Source organism: Rhinichthys klamathensis, unplaced genomic scaffold, assembly GCF_029890125.1.
Source record: "Rhinichthys klamathensis goyatoka isolate OS25496 unplaced genomic scaffold, OSU_Roscu_1.1 h1tg000159l_1, whole genome shotgun sequence".
Lineage (NCBI taxonomy): Eukaryota > Metazoa > Chordata > Actinopteri > Cypriniformes > Leuciscidae > Rhinichthys > Rhinichthys klamathensis.
In genome coordinates this window covers 33,561-55,664 of record NW_026606693.1, presented here as the reverse complement: position 1 = coordinate 55,664, position 22,104 = coordinate 33,561, and the positions used below count along the sequence as shown (strand labels likewise).

Below are 22,104 nucleotides of genomic sequence, written 5' to 3'. Positions count from 1 at the left end.
CTACTGCTGCTGTTGAGCTTTCAGCTTATAACACAAACAGGTAGCTCTAGCTCCACAGGACATGCTGAAGGCCAGGCTATTTACTATATAAAGATCCTCCATCTCAACTGTAATTTCCTGGCTAAAGAGAGGTCAGAAAAAGTGTGTCAAATAAGAGGCTTAAATAAAGGAAGCCATAAACCATTGTGGATAAATTATGTAATTTATATCTCAAACCAAGTAAGCTAGCGACATCCTATCGTCATCCTACTGTTGTCGCCTGTTTTATCGCCCAGCATGGTGTTATGATATGAATGATATAGATATGGCACTGGTCCTGGGTTCTTTCCTCAATGTAAATGTATTTTTCTCTTCATAGAAAAACAGATTTTTCTGTTCGTAGCAGAAATGTTGCGAAAATTTTCAAGATCAATACTTATTCAAAAATATTTTGAGTTCAATACAATATTTAATAATCAAAGATTTGTGCTCACCCCCCCAAAATTATTTTGACTCAATCCATGTTTTCTTTTAAAAGAGCAAAAGTCAAGGTTGCGCTGAGACACTTACAATGGAAGTCAATGGGGACAATTTTTGGAGGGTTAAAAGCAGTAATGTGAAGCTTACAAAGACTGTGCATTAATTCTTCTGTTAAAACTGTTAATCTGTTTACATTATCACTAGCTATTTTTTCATCGTCCTATTTTTATGTGCATTTTGGGATATTGCGTTAAAAAAATGCTGGATGGAAACAGCAAGATGCCCATAAATTCAAAAAAAATAATTTGAGGTGGATGTTTTTATCCAATATGAAGATCCGACATATAGCGCCGTTGCTCTTCAGGCGACCCGAGTTCGAATCTCGTCTCTCTCCCACTTCACTTCCTGGCAAAAACTGTCATCTTTTTTTCTTTTTTTTTTTAAAGAAGATGCGCATGAACTACGATGGAAACTGGATGCACGACCAAAAAAAACTCACATGACTTTTCCGCAGCGGTGGATGTGATTGGATAACTGGACTAACCAGCGGACCAATCACATTGCACAGCATCTCAAATGTTGGTTTGATCATTCTGAAACACCCGAGCCAAAGTCTGTAATCAGAATGATTTGGTTTAATTCCTTTCCTTCCCAGAAGCGTCTCGCATGATTGCGTTCCCAAACACCAGAATCCAAACGCAAGATAACATTACAGCGTTTATTTCGCTTCGTTTGCGCGCTCTGAGACGCAAGTCATTTCTGTGATGGAGGAAAATAGTGGCTTCCCTGATTGTAGCAAATTCTATTTTTATTACAGATCTTTTGCACCAATTTCTGGAAGTGATGATTTTGTTCTCTTGAACACATGGGATGGAAACATTGCTTTATTCGCAAATGTTTTATGCGATATTCCAATTTTGTGCATAAGTTAAATTCACAACTTTGGTTGGAAACATAGCTTATTTTACAGTTTAAGCATTTACAGCATTGTGTTATCACAGCAACAAATTATTAAAGTCTCGTGCAAATCTTGTTTAAAGAAAAGTGGAAATACATGTTTGTATTGCATGGTGATCAACATTATGCCTTACATGCGGTCTATTAAGTTGTGCAAATCCTGGAATATTCCTTTAAGGTAAGGGGTTTGTTCAAATCTCTAGAAAGCACCACTATAGCTGAAGAAACTGAGTATTGCTGAAGTCCCAGGCATGGAATAGTAATCTATACAGGCTCATTAACTCAACCCGAGAGGATTGAGCCGAGCGTCTCCCAGCACTCAAAGGACATCCAGCTGTCTGCAATTTGGGTATTGAGAGCAAATCCAATGTGTGTCAGATGATGTGAAATAAGGAGAATGCCTGTTTGAGCGTTGGTTTGTCCGTCAAAGCAGGAACTGGGAGGTGTTCGCCGCTGACCTCGGAGGGCAAGGACTTCCCAGCGCTCCTCTGCAAAAACAACAGCACGGGCGGCAGCTGACCCCCCACCCAGACACACAAACAACCTCAAATGCACATGAAGTACACTTTCCAGACGACAACACAGTGTGGCGAGGACGTTTGGCGTAAGCAGAGAACACAAAGCAGACACCTTCCCCCGATATGATCATGCAGGAATGTAGCGATGGATTATGCAAACAGACATGTTTGGGAGATGATGTCAGACCAGGACCAGGAGAATGGGTGGTACCAACTACTGCTATAGCTGCCGAAACGCTCATGTTACACAAGCAGTTGAGATATTCTCACCTCTTTCTGCTCAGGCGCTTTTAATGGCTACAATGATCCACAGATTCAAATGAGAGCGGACAGAGAGGAAGCCAATGGCGGTTGTAGGAAAAGGAAATGAGAAGCTGTGGTGGGAAATGCCAGAATTGTCCATTTCCGACCTTCAGTTTTATTGTAGTCAGTACTAGTGACACAGCCTTTGGCACAGCTTCACAGGTTAGACGGGGCAAGTGGGACAATCTTACATCTTTTTTCTGACAGAATTAAATATACGTGGGCGAATATCACAAAAAGTACTGTCAAGCACGTACATGTCCAAGGCATATTTCAGCTAAAAACCTAGTGTTTTGACAATTAGGTCTAATTTTAGGACCCTTGGTCTTATATTAGGATAATTTGATCTCATTTCTGTATTGAAAAGAATTGTTTTTTTAAACTTCATTTATACTTAAAAAATCATGGTATAACAATACTTTTATGTATATTCAGTGCTGGGAAGATTACAGATTGTAATCTGTTACTGATTTTAAAATTGTAGTTAGTAACGTAATCTAGATTACTAATTTTAGGTAATGTATTGTGACTACTTTTTAATTACTTTTAGATGACTTTTGACCTAACACATTTAAAATCTCAGGGGTCTCCAAGTAAATATTTTAGGTCAAAGAAGTTTGTCTAAAAGAAAACAACAACAACAACAACAACAATAAACATGAAAACTGCAATGACATTACACATGTCAAGTTTTCCAGGTTTTAAATATTTTTGTCCAGACTTTTATTCCAGATTCAATAATTAGTGAAGGTCACTGCATATGATGAAGACAGTGTTTCATATGTCAGCAGTGTTTAGTAACTTGCATTCTTATTTATCTCATACATGGTGTAAATGAGAGATGCTTTTGTTTTGTCACCAAATATAGAAGTATTTCAAATTTATTTACATGGCCATTCTATATTGTGAATAAAGTCAAAGCTAATAGAAAGGAATTTTTGAAAGAATTAGGGAGAATCACTAAATTATGAATAATTTACTGCCATTTTGTGTGTAAATATAATTAATATGTAAAATCATGTAGTCATATTTAATCATGTAGCCTAATCCATAAAAAAAGTAAATGTAATCTGATTATGAGCATTTTAAAATGTAATATAATCTAAGTACAAGCACTACAATTTTGGAATCTGGTTACATGTACATGCACTCTATATATTATAACATTTAATTAAAAATAATTAAAAAAATATTAGTTCCTATTATTCCTGACACTGCAAATTAATTGTCTTGAAATTAATCTCAGAATGCAAAATATTATTTTTATTTTATTTTACTTTCCTATTGATTTTGTGGTTAATTATGACCTGGACATGTTTTCATGAGATTCACTTGGTATGCAGTATTACCATCATGAATTAGGAGGCTATTTACGGAATGTGCATCTGATAAAAGAAGAAGGGAGCTGAGACTGATATTGCAGTTCATTTACTTATTTGCTTTCATGCTCTCTCTAAGCACCAGTATCTTGTTCTCCAGATATATAAACAGAGATATCATTATCTCAGTCATACTTTTATTGCAAATACATACTTCTATAAAAATGACATAATTAAATGAAGTTAAATATCATAAAAAACAAAAGGGCAAATATAGGTTGCTCTCCCAAAAAGGTCATGAAAGGTATCAGCAAACTTACTACATCAGTTTTCAACTGTTGCTTCTTGGCTGTAACTGCCCAGGGTGTTTGCCATGTGTATTTGCATACTATTTACATGACAGGATTGACGTTAAGGAGATACCCTTTAAAGCGTGTATTTACCTGTTCCACTTTAAGGACAGCTGAACGTGCATGGAAAGCTTGTTTTTTACTAGGACAACAGAAATATTTATTTGAAACTGAGGTAAACAAGTTTGAAGAATGGAATAGCAAAAAAAGTCTAGCCGTTCCATAAAACATTCACTGAAGTCTCACAATCACTATTGCAAATGCATTAGTCAAATTCCCTTTGTAATGAATTTACCTTGGGATTCAAGGCCACCAACAAATTATATGAGTTGAACACTTCATCCATCCAAAAGCATGTGGAAGGATTTAAACCAATCAATCATTAACCACTAGCTCTAACTGTCCAGTTCTTTCTCTCTCCTAAAAAACACCTTACAAGAGGAATGCTGAAATACTCAGCTGCTTAAAATATCTCTCTACATGAGGATGCCAGTAATGTCAGATGACAGCAATTCAGTGCCCTTAATGGCTGTCATTGTCCAGCACCAGCATGTTTAAGTCGAAGGAATTTTAGATGGGACAGTTAGTCTTTTTGGCACAGGCTTTTCCCTGTCCAGCTGATTGGAGGATGTCTGCAGAATGTCCATACCTGGCTTTTTTGGCCTTTGTCTATGTGGACAGAACATTTTTGGATGCAAGACCTCAAGATCACGATGTCCAGCTCGTGGACAAAAGGAATAGTTCAGCCATAAGTGAAAACTCTCATTATTTACTAACCGTCATGTTGCGGCCTTTTATTAAAGACTCAAATATAAATATTTTTTAGATGGTTACGCAACTCTTGATATACAACAACAGCTCAAAAGACATTAAAAAAAATCAATAAAAGCACCATCAAATATTTCACATTCTTACCAATTATTCTGAAACATAATCATGTTTGCAACCCAGGTTCATTGCAAATGCGTACCTGTGGCAACATTTATGCAAAATTATATTATGTAGCTTCTTGCACAACACTGAAATGTCCAGTGAAGTGGGGCTAAAAGTGCGTTTAGTGTTATCCGAAACAGATGAACGTGAATCTGTTTGTTGTACGTATTGTGGAAGCTCAAAAATGAAATGGTAGTGAGTTAAAAAATAACGTACCACTACGCTAAACCTAACCGATAATGTTAACAAAGGCAAACACCAGATAAAAATGCAATTGCTGATGCAACCGTGCCATTTTAGCTTGCTTCTACAAGTGTACTTGTTTAATACATCTGAAATACCAAATGTATACATATGGAGCTGGTCACGTGATGTATATGTCACAATTGTATTAGTTTTGATGTTTTAGGCCCTGTATACATCTGGAATAAAGATGCGTTTCGGACGATCGGATCACAAGTGTACGACGCTAAATACAGGTGTAAACGGGGTCTAAAACGTTTTGAGCTTGTCCACTTTCAATCACTTCCAGAGGTAGTTGAAAACGCATTCGACCGGATTGCTTTCGTGTAAACGAATGTGTTCGAACAGCCACAAAAGACCGTCTACTCTCCATCTACTGACCTGATAAGTAAACATTATGGGACGCGCGCTTGCCAGACGAGATTTAAACTTTGTCAACTGAAGATCTAAGTTCGGTTAGAAGACAAAAAACGCACCAAGCACATTGTCCTGATTTATAACACACACTCACTGTGTTCGGCAGGTCTTGCGTCTGTCAGAGCAGAAACCAAAGCTACTGCTCTACGTGTGTTTTTCCGTCATCTCCGGCACGTTCATATGTAAAATACACAAGGTTATTTCATCCATTAGATGGAAAGATCTGAAAAAGCCCATATATTTATCCGCCCACAGACCCTCCCCATGAAGTGTTGGGGCGGCAGTGGCTCAGTGGTTCATGTAGGTTGTCTTCAAACTGGAAGGTTGGTGGTTCAATCCCCGGTTCCACCTGACCAAGTGTCGAGGTGTCCATGAGCAAGACACCTAACCCCAGCTGCTCCCGACGAGCTGGATGGCGCCTTGCATGGCTGACACCGCCGTCGGTGTATGAATGAGTGTATGAATGGGTGAATGTGAGGCAAAATGTAAAGCGCTTTGGTGGCCATTGGGTCTGTGAAAGCGCTATATAAATGCAGTCCATTTACCATTTACCATGAAGAAATCAGGACAGAAGTGGACAAAAGAGATGGATTAAAACACATCTTAATACCAGGTGTAAACAGGGCCAAACTGCAGCAAGTGTTCATTTTGGCAGGAAACTGCAGCGAAATGTACGTCGTACATGTTATTTTTTGGAGTTTGGCAGCGCATTTTTTCAACGAGCCTATGTTGAATTTTTGAGCAAACTATTCCTTTAACAGGGTTTTTCTGATTCAAGGAGTATTGACCTTCACTTATAAGGTAAACATGTGTCTGCTTTTCCTCTTCCCAGCCCCAGCTGCCCACTTATTTTGACATGAGCAGTTCCTGTGCAGCTCCACATAAGACAGGGCTGCTTTATGTGGAAGACAATGAGGAAATGACCTAGCATGTGTGCATCTGAGGACATGCAGATACGGGCTCTCCCAATGAAACCGAGAGAGAAGGAAGGAGAAAGAGAGAGCGGGAGAATGAGATGACATCATGGCAAAGTTAGGTAGGAGGATGGAGAAGTCCTGTAATGCAACACTGTAGATAAACATGAGACAGCTGTATTTATGAGATCTAAGACCGAAGGCCTTCCCAGCTTTTGTGCGGGACGCATTATCTGCTCTGGCAAAACCGGAAAGCAACGGTCTCCAACGTTCAGGCACCAAAGAAGGATGTAAGGCCTCCACATGTCCAACGGTCCAAGGTCTCCAGTTTGCAATAATGCAGCAACTGGCTTCTAGCAGACTAACATCAGATGAAAGAGGGGCAGTAAACAGTTTTAATAGGAACAGTTGCGTAGACAGCTGTCCCAAAACAGAATTAGGAGACAGACGGTGTCTCTGTGGTGTCTTCAAACCCCATTGTGCTCAGCTTCTATAGTTCAATTAAGTCCAGATTATATTAGTCATAATCTTATTATAAAGCAGGTATTATTGGTAGTCATCCGAAAATAATAAATGTGTGTGGTTGTGTGTTTTAATGATAGTACATGAACTAGTTTGTCTGTTTTACATGACAGATGCTAGTGCAAAACAGGCTGAACCTGCTGAGGTTGGGACAACAATAAAGACTACATTGACCAGGGCTGCGTTTCCCAAAAGCATCATGAGCCTAAGTGGATCATAGAGACCATTTGTGGCACGACCGACTTAGGCTTACGATGCTTTTGGGCAACGCAGCCCAGGCTGATTAATATTTGGCTAATTTGAAATGATATGCATTGGCAAATAATCAAGTCCTGACTGATATACAGCATGTTGGTCTATTATCAGCAACGGCATACGGCAACTAAACATGCCGGTGTGAACAATAAACCGCAGTTAGTTCCTCCTTGTGTCAATTCAGAAATGTAATGACTGCGCATTTTGGTTTCAATGCTTTTAGTGTACTGAGGAAATGTTGTGTAAAATAGGTATTTGTTCGATTTTTTGCAGTTTTGTGTCTCACTTGTCATCATTAAAAATGCACTCAGTAAATTTTGTTAACGTTCAGCGTTCAGATAGCTAGATTCGTCTCAAAGTTTTTTGGACTACACTGCCACCTATTGGTCTGGATGCATGCAGTTTAGTCTGTTTAGCAATTGTTTACTAACTGCTGCAGTTTCATTCCACACTTTTGTTTTGTTCCTTTTTCATCTTATACTAGACATTAATGTTATGCTTTGTAAAACATGAGTACTGACTGTTAAGAGCATTATAAAGAAGAACGTTTGGGCAATTGCATGACATGGCATCACCCACGACTCACGAGCAGGCGCTGCACGCCATATAGAAGGCTTCCTTTTTTTGTTTTAGAAGTGATGAAATGCTGATCATTTCTTTTCTTTGTGTACCATTACCAAAAATTTACTGACTGCACCTTTAATTTGTGTAATGTATAAATCAGCTTTCTATCTGCCACCCTGCTGTCCAGATATTGACATCATGGTCTGCATTAAAATCAATATCAGTTGGCAGTATTTTGATTTTAGAAATTGTGAACAAATGTTAAAATCATTATATGACTATATAACAATATAGTGCCAATCAGAGACCCTGCTTTATTATCGCACCCTGTTCTATTATATATGATATTAGATGATCATAAATATCAGGTTCATCTGCTAAAAAAAGAAGAAGAAAGCTTGGACCAGTCTGTTTTGTAGGTTTTAAAGGGGTTTTGGGCACTTGTTAGCTGTCCGACCAGTCAAATGCATGCTTAACCAAGCAATAAAACCACCTAGTCCAGCAAACCATCTAAGGCTGGGTTTGTTTACCAACAAAATTGTCATAAAAACACAGTAAAGTGTATTTTGTTGACTTGTAAACTAATGTTCACCATTGCTATTTATTTCATGAGGACGAATAAATTTCAATCAGAGCGTTGGTTAATAAAAGTTAAGTTTTCTGCATGTAGGCAACATATATAAAGCACAACATTCTGACATAAGAACATAGCGCAGCAAACACTTACATATCTCCGCAGCTTCTTCTCGGGTGGCGACTTTCTCAACCATCCCTGACAGATGATTTCCCCTCCGCTCATTTTACAAAAAGAAAAGGGAAAAACACAAGCACAGCAGTAATATCACTCTGAAGTCCTCAGATGATGCGGGTCCATCTATGTTGAACGCGTGTCGAACTGTGGAGTGGATGTAAATCTGCAGCGCTGCGGCGCGTCATTTAGTGATGATGGGACGCGCGTCCTCTGAGCTCAGCCGGACTCACTGTAAACACTACGCGCGAGAGAGACGCTTGACGCGAGATAACGCTCGAGTAGTACGAAGATGTAGGAAGTACTGTTGTTTGTCTGCTGTTTGTTTTCCCACTCACACACACGCACACCACGCCCACTGAACTGAATTGAAGGGACGGGACTCTCTCTCTCTCTGTAGGGATGAAGAGAGACAATGAACCACAAGAGTGCACTGTGCCGATGCCGGCTAACACATATAGGCTGGTTAGTTTCTAGTACTAGATTGCACGCTTTTGTGCACATTTAAGTCTATATAAAGTTGGTAAGCATCTGTCAAAAAATCCAATTTACTTCAAGGGATATGTCTAATGTTATTAAATGTGCCTCAGCAGATGGCACTGAGTTTTTTTACCAGGATTAGAAACAGCCGTCACGAACTTTACCGAGTATGAATAAGTTTGAGAAACACGCCATCTAGTGGACAGATGTACGTCATGCATGATTTTACTACTATCAGCTATGCACGCGCTTCGTGTTAGGTTAATAACCTTACCTATGATTATATTACATATTTAAATATGGATCACGTTTTCAAAAAGGGAACGTGTCTTTATACATTAGGCTACGACTCATTGCTTCATTAAAAATTGTGGTCAATAGGGGTGGAAGGTTGTTGAGTAGCCAATATAGCTTTAACGTTTTATATTAACGTTATATTATATTAACGTTTATATAGCTTTATATTAATTGACTTTATAAATTAACCAATGACAAATATTCACTGCAGTGGTTTGACAACCTCAGATGAGTGGAAATGCTTATGCATATTCGACTAGTAAACATTTAGTCGAGGGATGTGAGCGCAGCTGCTGTCTGTGATTGATAGATGCATAATATAGCCTATATATTTTTTTTGTTCTTGTTGTTTTATGAGATTTTTGTGGGTCAAAGTATTTTTTATGTAGGCCAATTCTGCAGATATCATATTACACATTGTTCTAATGTTGTTTTTTAAATTCCTCAGCTACATGAACTAGATATATCGTCACAGTGACTTTTAGAACGTCGCCTGTGTTATTAAAGCCATTCACCTCTGTACACTTTACTCATTTACTGAGTTTGTAGCTGCTTTAGTGTGATTGATACACAACAGCGATTCATCATGGGACTGAGAAGTTCACGAGTTCAGCCGTTCACGGATAGCGAGCAGGTTCACGACCTCCATCGCCGTGACCGCAAACTCTCAAACCCCAGCAGCGCGGCGGGGAAACATCTTCCTCATCGGCCTGACGAGAAGAAGCCTGAGGGAGAGGGAGACCAGCTTCCCGTCTCTCTTCTGAAGAGGAAGAAAAAGAAAGTGGGCTTCTTTAAGAGTCTCTCTTTCAGATGGAAGAAAGAATCCCCTGAAAACAAGAGCTCCGATCAGGGTGAGATGATGAAGGATCAAGAGACGGAAACATCCAGGAGAAGTACCGACGGTAAATGACAAACATGTTAGAGAATAGGCTATTAAATATCCTACATGTAAAAGTCACTTCATATTTTATAAATAAATGAGTGACCGTGAGTAACGGGAACTTGTCTGCCCCCTATAGGATGGTTTTAAACAGACATTTTAACTTTCTCACAAATGCAGGGTTGTTTTAACCAAAATTTGGGTCAAATATGGACAAACCCAACCGTTGGGTTAAACATTTTAATTAAAAAAATGGAACCCAACGGCTGGGTTTGTCCATATTTGACCCACATAGGGTTGAAACAACCCTGCATTTGTTTAATAAATTAATTAAGAAACCTCAAAAGTGTTCAAATTTGTAATATTATACTTTGCACTTTAAAAATCAATCACTTTAATATCAAAGAATCACTGTTCCCAATAATCAGTATTTTCTTTTACCAGTTAATGGACTGCTAGCTAACTTCTTGTGCTGATATTCTCCTCTTTAGATCAAAATTCTCAACAGTTCATCTCTAGATCTGTAGAGGTCATTGATCTCGAGGAACCTCCTGTGGATGATCCTGAAGTCCTTCCCGCTGCTGAGCCTCTGGTGCAAGAAGAGCTTCAAACTCAAGTCCACGACGCTCCAGTCCGTCTGACAGCAGGTGAAACGTCACCTCTGACGATACAGCTGGACCGTAAACAAGTGAACATGAGACCTGAGGGTGAGTTTTCTGCCACAGTCCCCAACAATAATCTCACAATATCTGCAAAGCACCACTAAACATCGTCTTCTTCTCTTCATCTTTTAACAGACGACATTTGCTGCCGATATTCAATTGGCCGTAAGCTGGGGCAAGGTACATTTGGTGCCGTCTATGAAGGCACTCGTTTGTCGGATGGCTTGAAGGTGTGACTTTTTTTCTTTTTACTTACCACTTCTAGTTTAGCAAATTGTTTTTGATCTTAATTATTTCTAATCCTTTGATATCTCACTTTATCCTATGCAAGACATCTTACTGTATCATATATTCAGTATTTAGGGCTCTTGACCTTTTATGATTTAAACTCTTGCTTGGAATTTATGAAATGATCTCTACACACATTAATTGGTTTTTGTTTTGTCCATCAGGTGGCAGTGAAATTTATTCAAAAGACGGAGCACATGGAATGTATCAGCATTGTGAGTAGAAGTGATTTTTTCAGCAGACAAACTGAGTTAAATCCCTATTTAAAACCAGCTGACATCATATTATGTTTCTTTCTTCCAGCCTGATCATCCCAAACCCCTTCCCAAAGAAGTGGCTCTGACAATCCTGGCCAATAAAGGTCCAGCGATGGACATTATCAAGCTGCTGGACTGGCAGGACCAGCAGGACTTCTACGTCATGGTCCTCGAGCGTTTCTCGCACTGCATGGATGTGTTTGACTTTGTGGGACACAACGGCGGCAGCATTGACGAGAAGTTTGCGCGGCTCATCATGTGGTCGGCAACACTAGCCTCTGATGCGTGCTGTCGCCGTGGAGTTTACCATGGCGACATCAAATTAGAGAACCTGCTGATAAACGTTAAGAAACTCGATGTCAAACTCATTGACTTTGGATGCGGCGATCTCCTGACAGAATCAGCCTACACAAATTACTCTGGTGTGTATTAGTTCTCAAAAGTCTTCTGAATCAGTGAACTCAACACTCGTATGCTAATGGATGCTGAGAAGACATGCTGTGGAAGAGACTCACACATCAGACAAACACTCTTTCCTCCAGGCACAGTGATGTACTGCCCTCCCGAGTACAGAATGAAGGGCGAGTTTCATGGAAAGCCGGCGACGGTCTGGTCTCTGGGGATCCTCTTGTTCAGAATGCTGTGTGGAAACTTTCCAGATAGTTTCGACTTCTACAGGATCAATATGAACACCTGGTACAATCCTGAATTGACAGAAGGTGATTTGTTTATTACTTCAAGTACAATTCTAATGCAAAACTTCATAGGCTTTATAGATGGCTGTATAGATAATGCAGGAATTTGTCCCGGGTGTCTGACCTGAAGATCTCACAGCTTAGAATAATGAAAGTAGAGCGGATGTAAAGTTTGTGGTAATAATCAGACGTCTCTCCATCTTTCTCACAGAATGCTGTGATTTGATCTGCTGTCTTCTGCAGCAGAAGCCAGAGCGTCGGCTTGATCTGGGCAGGATTGTTCAGCACAAATGGTTTTAGGTACTGAGCCATGAGCCAAAAACTATTTAAGATATATTTTGAAAATCTCACTGTTCTAAGTGTAATGAATTTAGCACCCTTATTTCTGTTTTTCATTCCAGGTGTAAAACCGGTCACAGCCACTCCAGAAGAGTCATCTGTTCAGAAGATCTCTTTACGTTCTCTTTACGTGCTGTCCGGGGAGAGGGCTCTGATCTTGGTAAGTGGCCTGAACGCAGAGTATTCCCCCCAGGTTTAGGAAGTGACCCAGTGAGTGAGAGGAGACGGGGTGGTGGAGGGATTCTGAAGACTGTAGAACATCCTTAGGTGAGTTTGACTCTGCTTATATATGGTTTGCCTTCCTGCTGATTGGGTAGATATGTTGATCACTGATTGTAGACAGCTGATGATACTAGAGTATTTGTTGATTATTGATTGTAGACAGCTGGTGATACTAGAGTATTTGTGATTACTGTTTATAGACAGCAGGTGGCACAGTAGCTCATTTTGACGTGTTCCTCCCGAACTACTTTAATAAAACATAATTTGATGAAAAAGTCCACCAAAAACAAGAGCTCAGGATGAGATGAAGGACCTGAGACGGAAACATACTGACGGTAGTTACAACCATGTTATAAGAATATTAAACTCTATTTTTTTCCAGCAGCTCTTTACATGAAAAAGTCACTTTATAATTTACAACTTTAAATGAGAAACTGGATCTTTTCTCACCTGTTCTAAGAGTAATGGATTTATGCAATACAACTCATTTGTGTTTCATTTGTTCCAGGTGTAAGACACTCACTCCAGAAGTGTCTTCTGTTCAGCTGTGTGTCCGGTGGACTGAATCGACTGTTCTCTCCATCATCCGCTTTAGCCTCTTGGCTTGAAGAAGCAACATTAGCATCTGGCGCTATTCCTTTCAGAAGGATGTGAAAATAAATAAACATACTTTTGTAAATAATTTGAGAGTTGATTAGTTCTTCTGAACAGCCGCAGAGGTTCCTGTCAGAGCTTCACAGAGATCTACTGTCAAGTCATGATGTTACCATACTGTGCTAAAATTGTATATTTTACATTTCATATTTACAGAATGAAAGACATGGTTTTGCTGGTAACATGTAATTAATCATAATTGATCAATTTAAAAAAAACTTTTCTATATCACAGGATGGAAGATTCTGTCTTAGAAGTTCAAGAGAGAAAAATAAAAATTTACATATTGCACTCTTAAATTCTAACATTGACCTATTTCTTATTTCATTCCGTAACGATTTTTTTAATATAAAAGACTAAGAGAATGATTTTAATTTGCAGATGTTAAATGTTATTAATAATTTTGCAATATTGGTCATACATCATAATGTAAGTGCAGGAAAGGTCCAATGTCTTTTATTTTGAAATGGTCACTTCCGGTTTATTGACACGTTAATTGGGTATAATTTACCTGTTAATTTTGCTGTGCATACCCACATTTTGAAAAGAAATTTAGACTTTTTTTGTCCGTGTCAATACAACGTTATGTCGACTGATAAATGGGGTCTCACATGGGAGCCCCAATCACCTCTGAGTTTTAGAAAAATGCGCCAATGTAATTCGCCAATGGGGTGATTTTTGAACCAGTTTGAACCAGAAGCAATTTGAACCAGATCGTGCAAATCGTGCATCACTAGTTGTTCCTGATATCAGCATGTTCACCTTTGTTTTGTTGTTGTTTTTATTACAGGGACCAGATGCAACTGGTGAGTCCTGCTGACTCAAACTTTCACACGAGTCTCTTCAAACTTTTTTTTTTTTTTTTTTTTTTGAGCGCGTTGTACCAGCATCAGCAAGCTGTTAAGATACACTGGACGGATATTCTCTACATGAACATGGTATAATGAGCTCCATCACTGACTACTGATGGTAGGGCAGTTTTTTCTTTAGTGCATGGAAAAAGAAAAAGTAAACACCTTGGGAATGACAGGTATGTTGAACAGGTAGCCTACTGTTTCAGGAATGGCACAAAGGTGTGTGACTGTTCAAGTCTCTGTTTATCAGTGTGCTCAGTAAATGTGTCTTTGACCTTCATTATGTATATTTGGATTATGTTGTGTTGTAAATAAAATATACACAATCAAAAAAGCCATTATTTTAATCTCCTCACATTCTTTCTTCTAGTTCCACAGTCCAATTCACCTTGATATATCGCAGGGCCCTTAGGGGAGGGTCTTTGTCTTCCCAGGTGTGAATCCCATCAATTTTAATGAGGATGAAAATGCTCATTAAAAATCGGATACAGCCTTTCTAACAAAAAAACATTTCTTACAATTTTGACATCAATATATTGTTTATGTGAATGAGTGGGCCAGATGATTTTCACATCATTTTGAAGCAAAAATTCTAGGCTACAAGATACTGTTCTCAAAAGTCCTGTGAACAAATATTCAGTATGGGTTTTATGGCCTTATTTCAGTGACTTATTTTCAGTGTAGTCTCAAAACTACAAACTCAAATCACCAATTGCATTTTATTTGACATATTGACATAAATTTGACAGGGACAATGCATTGTGACCATGAAAATGAAATAATTTAATTTTCAATTTTGTCACATATAGGCCTATATTTTGCTTACAGTTTTCTATAATGAAATGGTTCATCTGGTTTTAATTTTTATCATTTAATTGATTGATTTAAAATTGGCAGAAAATGCCTTTCATATGGCAATCGTCAAATCAAACAGAATATGCTACACATTCTAATTGGTGCATAATTAAACACTGAGGCTATAAGCTTAACATGTTCTACGCAGTTATCCGAAAGTCTCAAAACCGATTATTTCAGAACTCATCATGCAAGTGTATAGTCACATAATCTGGTTACATTGAGTAAGAGCATTAAAAAAATCAAGCAGCGGTGCATTCACCTTGCATATATATCTCCACCTACCGGACTGTTGTGAAATCATGATTTATATTTCTACCTAGCCTTTTTCTTGTGCGTCTGTTTCTTCTTTTTTATCTCTTTTGTTTCATATTGGGATCCACTTAAATTAAACATTCCAACCTACAGTGACTAGCTATATCCCTATAGCCTCGTTTTCATTATATCGATCTAGCCTACTCTACGTCTCGCTGACAAAGGTGTTTACTGTAGCTTTAAGAGATCTGGTCTGCTCAAACAGCTGATGCAGTGATGATGAAACGGTGACTCGCACAGATCTGCTTGATTCAGTTTAGTCAGTGTATAGTGGGCATTATGCATTAAATGATATTGCATACGTGCCATAAACAACATCCATACAAGCACAGATACCGCAGCATGCTGGAGGAATGCGTCTGAAGGACATGATCAGTTCAGCAGATCAAATCACACTGAGCCTCGGACTGTCCCGTGAGGAACTGCCTACTGCAGCACTGGATTTACAGAGGAAAACATGCTGAGACATGCTTTGGATTCGCTCAATGTCATCTATTTCACTTTGCGCGATTTCAGCAACTGAAAAACTAAATAAGGTCATAAAAGGTACGTTTTTATTTTTATACCATCACGAATTCATTCAGTAGGCTATATCCTGCAATATTGTAACAAAATAGCCTACTAGGAGGAGAACATGATACAAATATATTTTTTAATGTTCGAGAAATTGCAAGTGTTTGCAATTTTAATTGTCATTTGTTGGCATCTCCTTTAAAAACAACAACAACAACAACAACAAAAAACGTTTTACCAAGGTTAGTAATGTTTGTGTATTGGTGCAATGAGGTTCTGTGACGTCATTCGGTATATCCAATACTGCGTCATAACTCCTTTCCTATATATGATGTATGCTTATTCTTTTATATTTTCCCGTTCTCTGCCACAAAAAAAAAAAAAACACACACACACACAAAAACCTTACTTATTAAGAAAACTGCTACAAATGCAGCATGGTGACATGTTTTCACTCTGACTTTAGATGCATTCAACATTTAATTCCCAACTGTAAGTGTGCATAATAGGCTATTTAACTTATGGGATAGGCTTATTAAACAAACTATCTTAAAAAAAATAAAAAATAAAAAAATAAAACAAGTTTCAAAAGAGTTTGTGAAAGTATGTGTTTTATTATGTTTACAATTGTAACTAATGTGACACTTAACAGTAAAAAATCACTCAGTGGCTCAATAAGACCCAAGTTGCTAGAAATAGCATATAGGCCTTATTTAATTTTTTTTAAATATATAATTAGAAAAGGGTAAAGATGCAATGCTTTCAATTTTACAAAATTAGGTACCTTATTTTAGTGTTACAGGTTAGTAATAACAGTAAATTATGCATAATTACATGCTAACCCTAAATCAAACCCTATTCCTAATCCTATAGTAAGTAGCCTACATGTTGTTAATTAATATTACTCAGTACTTAAATGTATATTTACACTGTAAAAATAGTTTAACCCAATATTATAATTTGGTTGATTGGTTATTTATTCAAATTAGAATTGACCTTGCATGTTCTGAGATAATCTGAACTTTCATTTAGGCTATAGTTGATTCTGTGTAAAATACAAACCCTTCAAACTCAAAAGTTTGGTTATAGACTCTTAATGTCAACCTAAAGAACAAAAAATATGTATTTGTATGTTTTATGTATGTGCTTATTATTATAGTGTTCTATATAATATAACAATAGGCTAAATGTAATTTCTTATTATTATAGTGTTCCTGTGCGAAGTGTATAATGTATAGTACGAGTTTTCTGCCCATATCAAGTGCATAACACTAGACTAGAGGACTTCAACTCCCAGCATTCATGGCGCGCTCAGTCAAAAATCCGCAGATACACAAAACACATACAGCCTAGCCTAGACATTCATAGAAACGCTCTTAAGAAGGTGTTATAATAGATGATGCTGTTTTATGACATTATGCTACTTTCTTTCTTCCAGAATCCTTATTTTAAAACACTGCGCCAAAGCGTGACATCTCTCTGGGACAAACCGTTGCCTGAACACCGCGAGCCTTTTATTAAACCGCATCAATACCTCTCAGGACGAGGACGAGGAGGAGGAGGAGGAGAAGAAGGCGGGTCCAAGCGCAAAACACGGCCACACGGACCCTATAACGCACAGGATGGGATGATTCTTTGAGACTGAGACCAAAAGGGTCGAAGTAAATCAATGAATTCCCAATGCGGAGGATTTTCTCCGGGAGATAACAGTAACTTACAGCATTAGCGTAATGCTCCATGCGGAGGGATCGATGAATGTCTGCGCACGCGAATAACGGCAGTTTGGCTGAAAAGCAATGGCAACCATTCACGACCCGTGGTAAGTTAAGATTAATTAGTTTAGTGGCCGGGTTGTTGTTGTTTATGACTTGGACGAGACCGCTAACTATTCAAAACTACACTATATCATAGTCTATTGTTATTAATAACAAAATCAACACGATAATTAACCAGTTAGCCAGCCTAAATTTGTTATTCCTATCAATACAGTAAATTGGTAGCATGTGAATTGTCACTAGATAGTGTGCATGGTACATATTATGCCCCACCCTAGCACACAAATACATGATACAGTCATTGACCCACTGGGACTTTCATTGGTTGCCTGACAACAGGTCAAGATCTAAAACTAGACATACAGTATGTGTCACTCACTTGTGTTCTTGTACTGCAGTAAAAGGTCATAATCTGTCAGCTGGGCAAAATACAAATCCCTTCAAGTTCTGGCTGTTAGAAGTCCATTTGGATACAGCTCAAACTTGATAGCCCCTAATAGGTGTAATTTGATTTTTAACTGCAGAGGTGACGTGGCAGGATCCAGGCATTTCTATTAGGGATTGTTGTTGTGGATGAAAGTATCATCAGTCTACTCTAGGCCATAAAAAAAGCAACCAAGAAGACAAAGCCTTGCTTCTCCTTTGGATGAACACAAATAAAGAGATCATTGTAATTGTGTGTTGTTTGTCAGACCCACTTTGTCTTAAGACAGAAACTCTTGACCACACATTGAGAATTTGGAATTTAACTGGGATGACAAAAAATATAGAAAATGTCATTTTTTCTTTAATATTATTATCATGATGCCCAGATGGATCTCTATAGATGTCCAGTTCCCATTTCATTTTAAAAATCAAGGATCGTTAACATATTTGCTTCGTAACATTGAGCCGACTTTATAATTCTCATGAGATTTTTTTATTATTTTAATATAATTTATAGTTATTTACTGTATAAGATAAAAATACTGTAATAGTCACAATGTACATGAACTATGTACTTACATGATATAAATAATTTATACTTAGAATAGTTTTTTCCCACATTGCAATAATGACAAAAAAATGTTAGGCTATTTGTAATTTTATTTCTTTTTCGCCATTATTTTAATGAGAATTTGGGGAAAATGCACTTTATTTTTTATAAAGACAACACCACAATGCACAATAAAAAAACATTTATTTTCTTAACAAAAAAAAACCCATTTATTTTTAATTTCTTTCTTTGATTTTGAGGTGAAATATGACTTGAACATGGAAGGTTTCGTGAGATTCAAGACTGTGAATAGTTATGGGTTACAATATTTCCTTTATGATTTTAGGTTGCCATCGGTGATAGTCTGTCATGACTATCTAGGCAAGAGGGTCTTCCAGGTTCCCCCGTCTACAGTGATCAGGTACATCAAGACCCTGATCTATCAAGAAACAGACTATCCTGTGCCTCAGCAGCAGCTGTTTCACAATGGAAAACTGGTGAGTTGGAAACTTTTGTAAAATGATTATCTCATGTGATCACAATAAACCCCACGAAATACACAGGTTTATAATTCACCCAAAGAACCTGATTTAGAAACAGGCCAGACGCCAGATTGTTTAAATGTGCTCCATTGTGCTGTAATCTGTGTGCAGCCCAGGGTAAGAGCTCATGATAGTTCCCAGTGTTTTGCATTGTACACAGCCAAATCCACAGCGATGTTTGTGCCTTTCCACTGCACGGATCACAATACAACTGCACATATAAATAAAATCTATTTGGATTTACTTTTATGTTGCTTGACCTTGATTTGTGATGAAACATTTCAAATGAAACATTTTAATACTAGATTGTTTAATAAAGTGGAGCTTTCCCAATCAAGATTAAACTGCTGTGTGGTATAGACCTTAGAGATTTTTAACAGGAACTGGGGCAGATGCCTTATGTCCGAGATGCCTAATGATGGAGGAGCAGGGAGAGGTGGATTTTAATATCAGCTGACAAACTTTATTAATATACAAAACAAAGAAGAATAGTCCAAAATACAGGAATTGTAGGAGTACAAAACGTAACAGCTTTGACTTAAACTCAAAGAAAATACAGGACAATGGACAGAACTAAATGGGTATGTTTACACGACAACAATGTACGGAAAAGTTTTTTCTTTGCTTTTTTTGCGTACAGATGACAACATTGTCAAAACGACCCCTGTTCACATGGATCCGTGAAAATGACTAAAATGCTGTATTGTGCAGCCAGACCAGTAGTTGGCGCCTATAGACTGAACACGTAATATACGTATGCGCATGACGTCACCATTTTCACAAATTCATATTTTTGTTGTTTACATGGAGAAATTAAAGCTTCTATATATAATTATTTTCGCATCTAGGGGTCGCTAACCTCTTACAATAACAAAGGCGTAGGTTGATGACGCATACTGTAAGCGGAATTATGGAACTTGTCGTCATGCCGATGGATCTAATAATGTTTATGGATGAGTGAAAACATTCATGTTTTTTAACATGACTGTGGTATGAGGCAGGGCGTGATTGCTAATGAGAGACAGATATCAGCGAGTCTCACGGATATAAAGGAATATGGACATTTAATTCTACCGAACGCAAGTGCTGAATTACTACTCACACAGGTCAGTTTATTTGACGAATTAAACTTGTCGTTGTGAGGTAACGCAGCGCTGTTTCACTTGGTCTACACTATCACATTAAACTGCATTTGAGTGTGTTAAAAGTTGTAATGGTATTTTATGGGTTCGTTTGTTGGCTGTATGAGACTAGCAGTAAGCTAGATCAACATTAGAAAAACATACTGATCATATTCTAACATTTCATCATGTTGAGCTATATAACATTGATTTGTTTTATGTACATTTGCTCACCTGTCTAATAAAGTACATGCAAGAGCGGCGTCCCTGTCAAGTCGTGACTCGTCGTGAAGCTCTGTCAAGTCGAGGTTAGTCATGGACCTCTTGGCATCTCGAAATACCATGCTGATATTGATCCTCGTTTTATTTCTCCTTTTGTCCCAAAGTCTGCTTGCCATGGTCCAGAATGTTTGAACGAAACATCAACAGTGTGAGTGTGCCGCTAGACATAACGCAGTTGCCCACGTCTGTCGCCATGGTTACTTTGGCAGTACAAGCGGAAACCAGGGATAACGCGGATATTACGTCATTGACAGGCGACAATGACCAGGGACGAGACATTATTTAAAATTGGAATTTCTCTGAAATTAAAAAATTTGGGAACTTTTGTGATATTGTAAGTACAAAACTGCAGAAAATAAAAGTGATTTTATGATATTTTATTACAAAAATCTTACATATTGTACCTTTAATGGTAATAGTTTTCAAAAACTTGCACAACTTGCAAACGTTATCCCAAAACGTTGTTGTCGTGTAAACGGCTCCTTAATAGATAATGAGAAGATAATGACAAACTTAACCATGACAACCAGTGAATACTGAATAGTGGGAACATGAGGAACACAGGAAACAGGAGCAGAACACAGGAAAACAAAGTGATACAAACTAAAAGCCAATAAAACACAACATAAACCTGCAATATAGTATCAAAGTATCTGTATCAAAGTCACATGATGTTTTTGATCTAGATATGTATTCAGTAAATTAATAACAACAAAAAATTTATGGATATTTTTCACATTTTCTTTCAAATCTTGTTATTTATGATATCCCAAAGTTCCCATAAAACATGTGGTTGGAAACCCGGCTAATGACTTAGTGTAAGTGGCGCAACTATTTAGTGAAATTGCCCCTTGGATTCCAAATATTAAGTCAAATATAAATACAAATATGATGAAAATCACAAGATGAAATGTATTCTCTGGTAAATGGAATCAGAAGCTTTATGCACAAGCCAAAGTTTTTCTTTTACTTTTCCTATGACCAGGTCAAGCCTCAGAGCCTTTTCTCTTAGCTTGAAGCGGGAAGCGTCCCTGAATGATGGGAGCAGGTGGGAGATTATTCCTCTACTCTAAGTATGTCAGACTCAGAAAATAGCCTGGAGAAAGCCAGCTCTCAGAACTCAGCTAACATTCACACTACCCCAGAGGACCGGACCGTACAATCTGGTCCAAATTTATTTAGGAAACTTCCTGTGCCAGTGTTATGGGTTATTTGAGATGTATCTGCACTATAGTCTATCATAAACTGTGATCGCTAATCTTGGCATCAGTCCAGCGTCTCTAATAAGTTTGGGAATTTTTTGCTTTGGGTAATTCTTCCTGGATGTGCCGTGACAAGTTGGTTTCTTCCAAATGTCCTCCTAAAGAATTACATTTTTCCCCCCACAGATCATTCTAGGAAGATGAACTGCACGAAAAATTATGCATTTGATTTTATTAATTGCTCTTATAGTTGGTTAAGGGGTTAGTTGCCCAATATATGTTTTCGCAAATTATCTTTAAGACAGCATGTCACTGAGTGTGTGTTTACAACAGAAATCTGATCATTTCTTTACATGAGATTTTGAGATGGTCAGATATAACATTCACACAATT

General features: G+C 37.9%; 2 protein-coding genes across 3 annotated transcripts in view; one reads left to right on the top strand and one right to left on the bottom strand.

Moving 5' to 3' along the window:
• The window catches only part of gab2 (GRB2-associated binding protein 2), a 90,704-nt gene extending 81,840 nt beyond the window's left edge, over positions 1-8,864 (bottom strand). The window contains exon 1 of the mRNA XM_056258761.1: positions 8,482-8,864. Within this exon, the coding sequence (XP_056114736.1) occupies positions 8,482-8,553 (72 nt within the window). The 5' untranslated portion in view covers positions 8,554-8,864. The remainder of the gene's footprint in view (positions 1-8,481) is intronic.
• An 8,543-nt stretch (positions 8,865-17,407) lies between these two features.
• Positions 17,408-22,104, top strand: part of sacs (sacsin molecular chaperone) — a 32,492-nt gene continuing 27,795 nt past the window's right edge. For both annotated transcript variants that reach the window (XM_056258760.1, XM_056258759.1), the window contains exons 1-2: positions 17,408-17,632; positions 18,911-19,061. In XM_056258760.1, the coding sequence (XP_056114735.1) occupies positions 17,610-17,632; positions 18,911-19,061 (174 nt within the window). In that variant the 5' untranslated portion in view covers positions 17,408-17,609. The remainder of the gene's footprint in view (positions 17,633-18,910; positions 19,062-22,104) is intronic.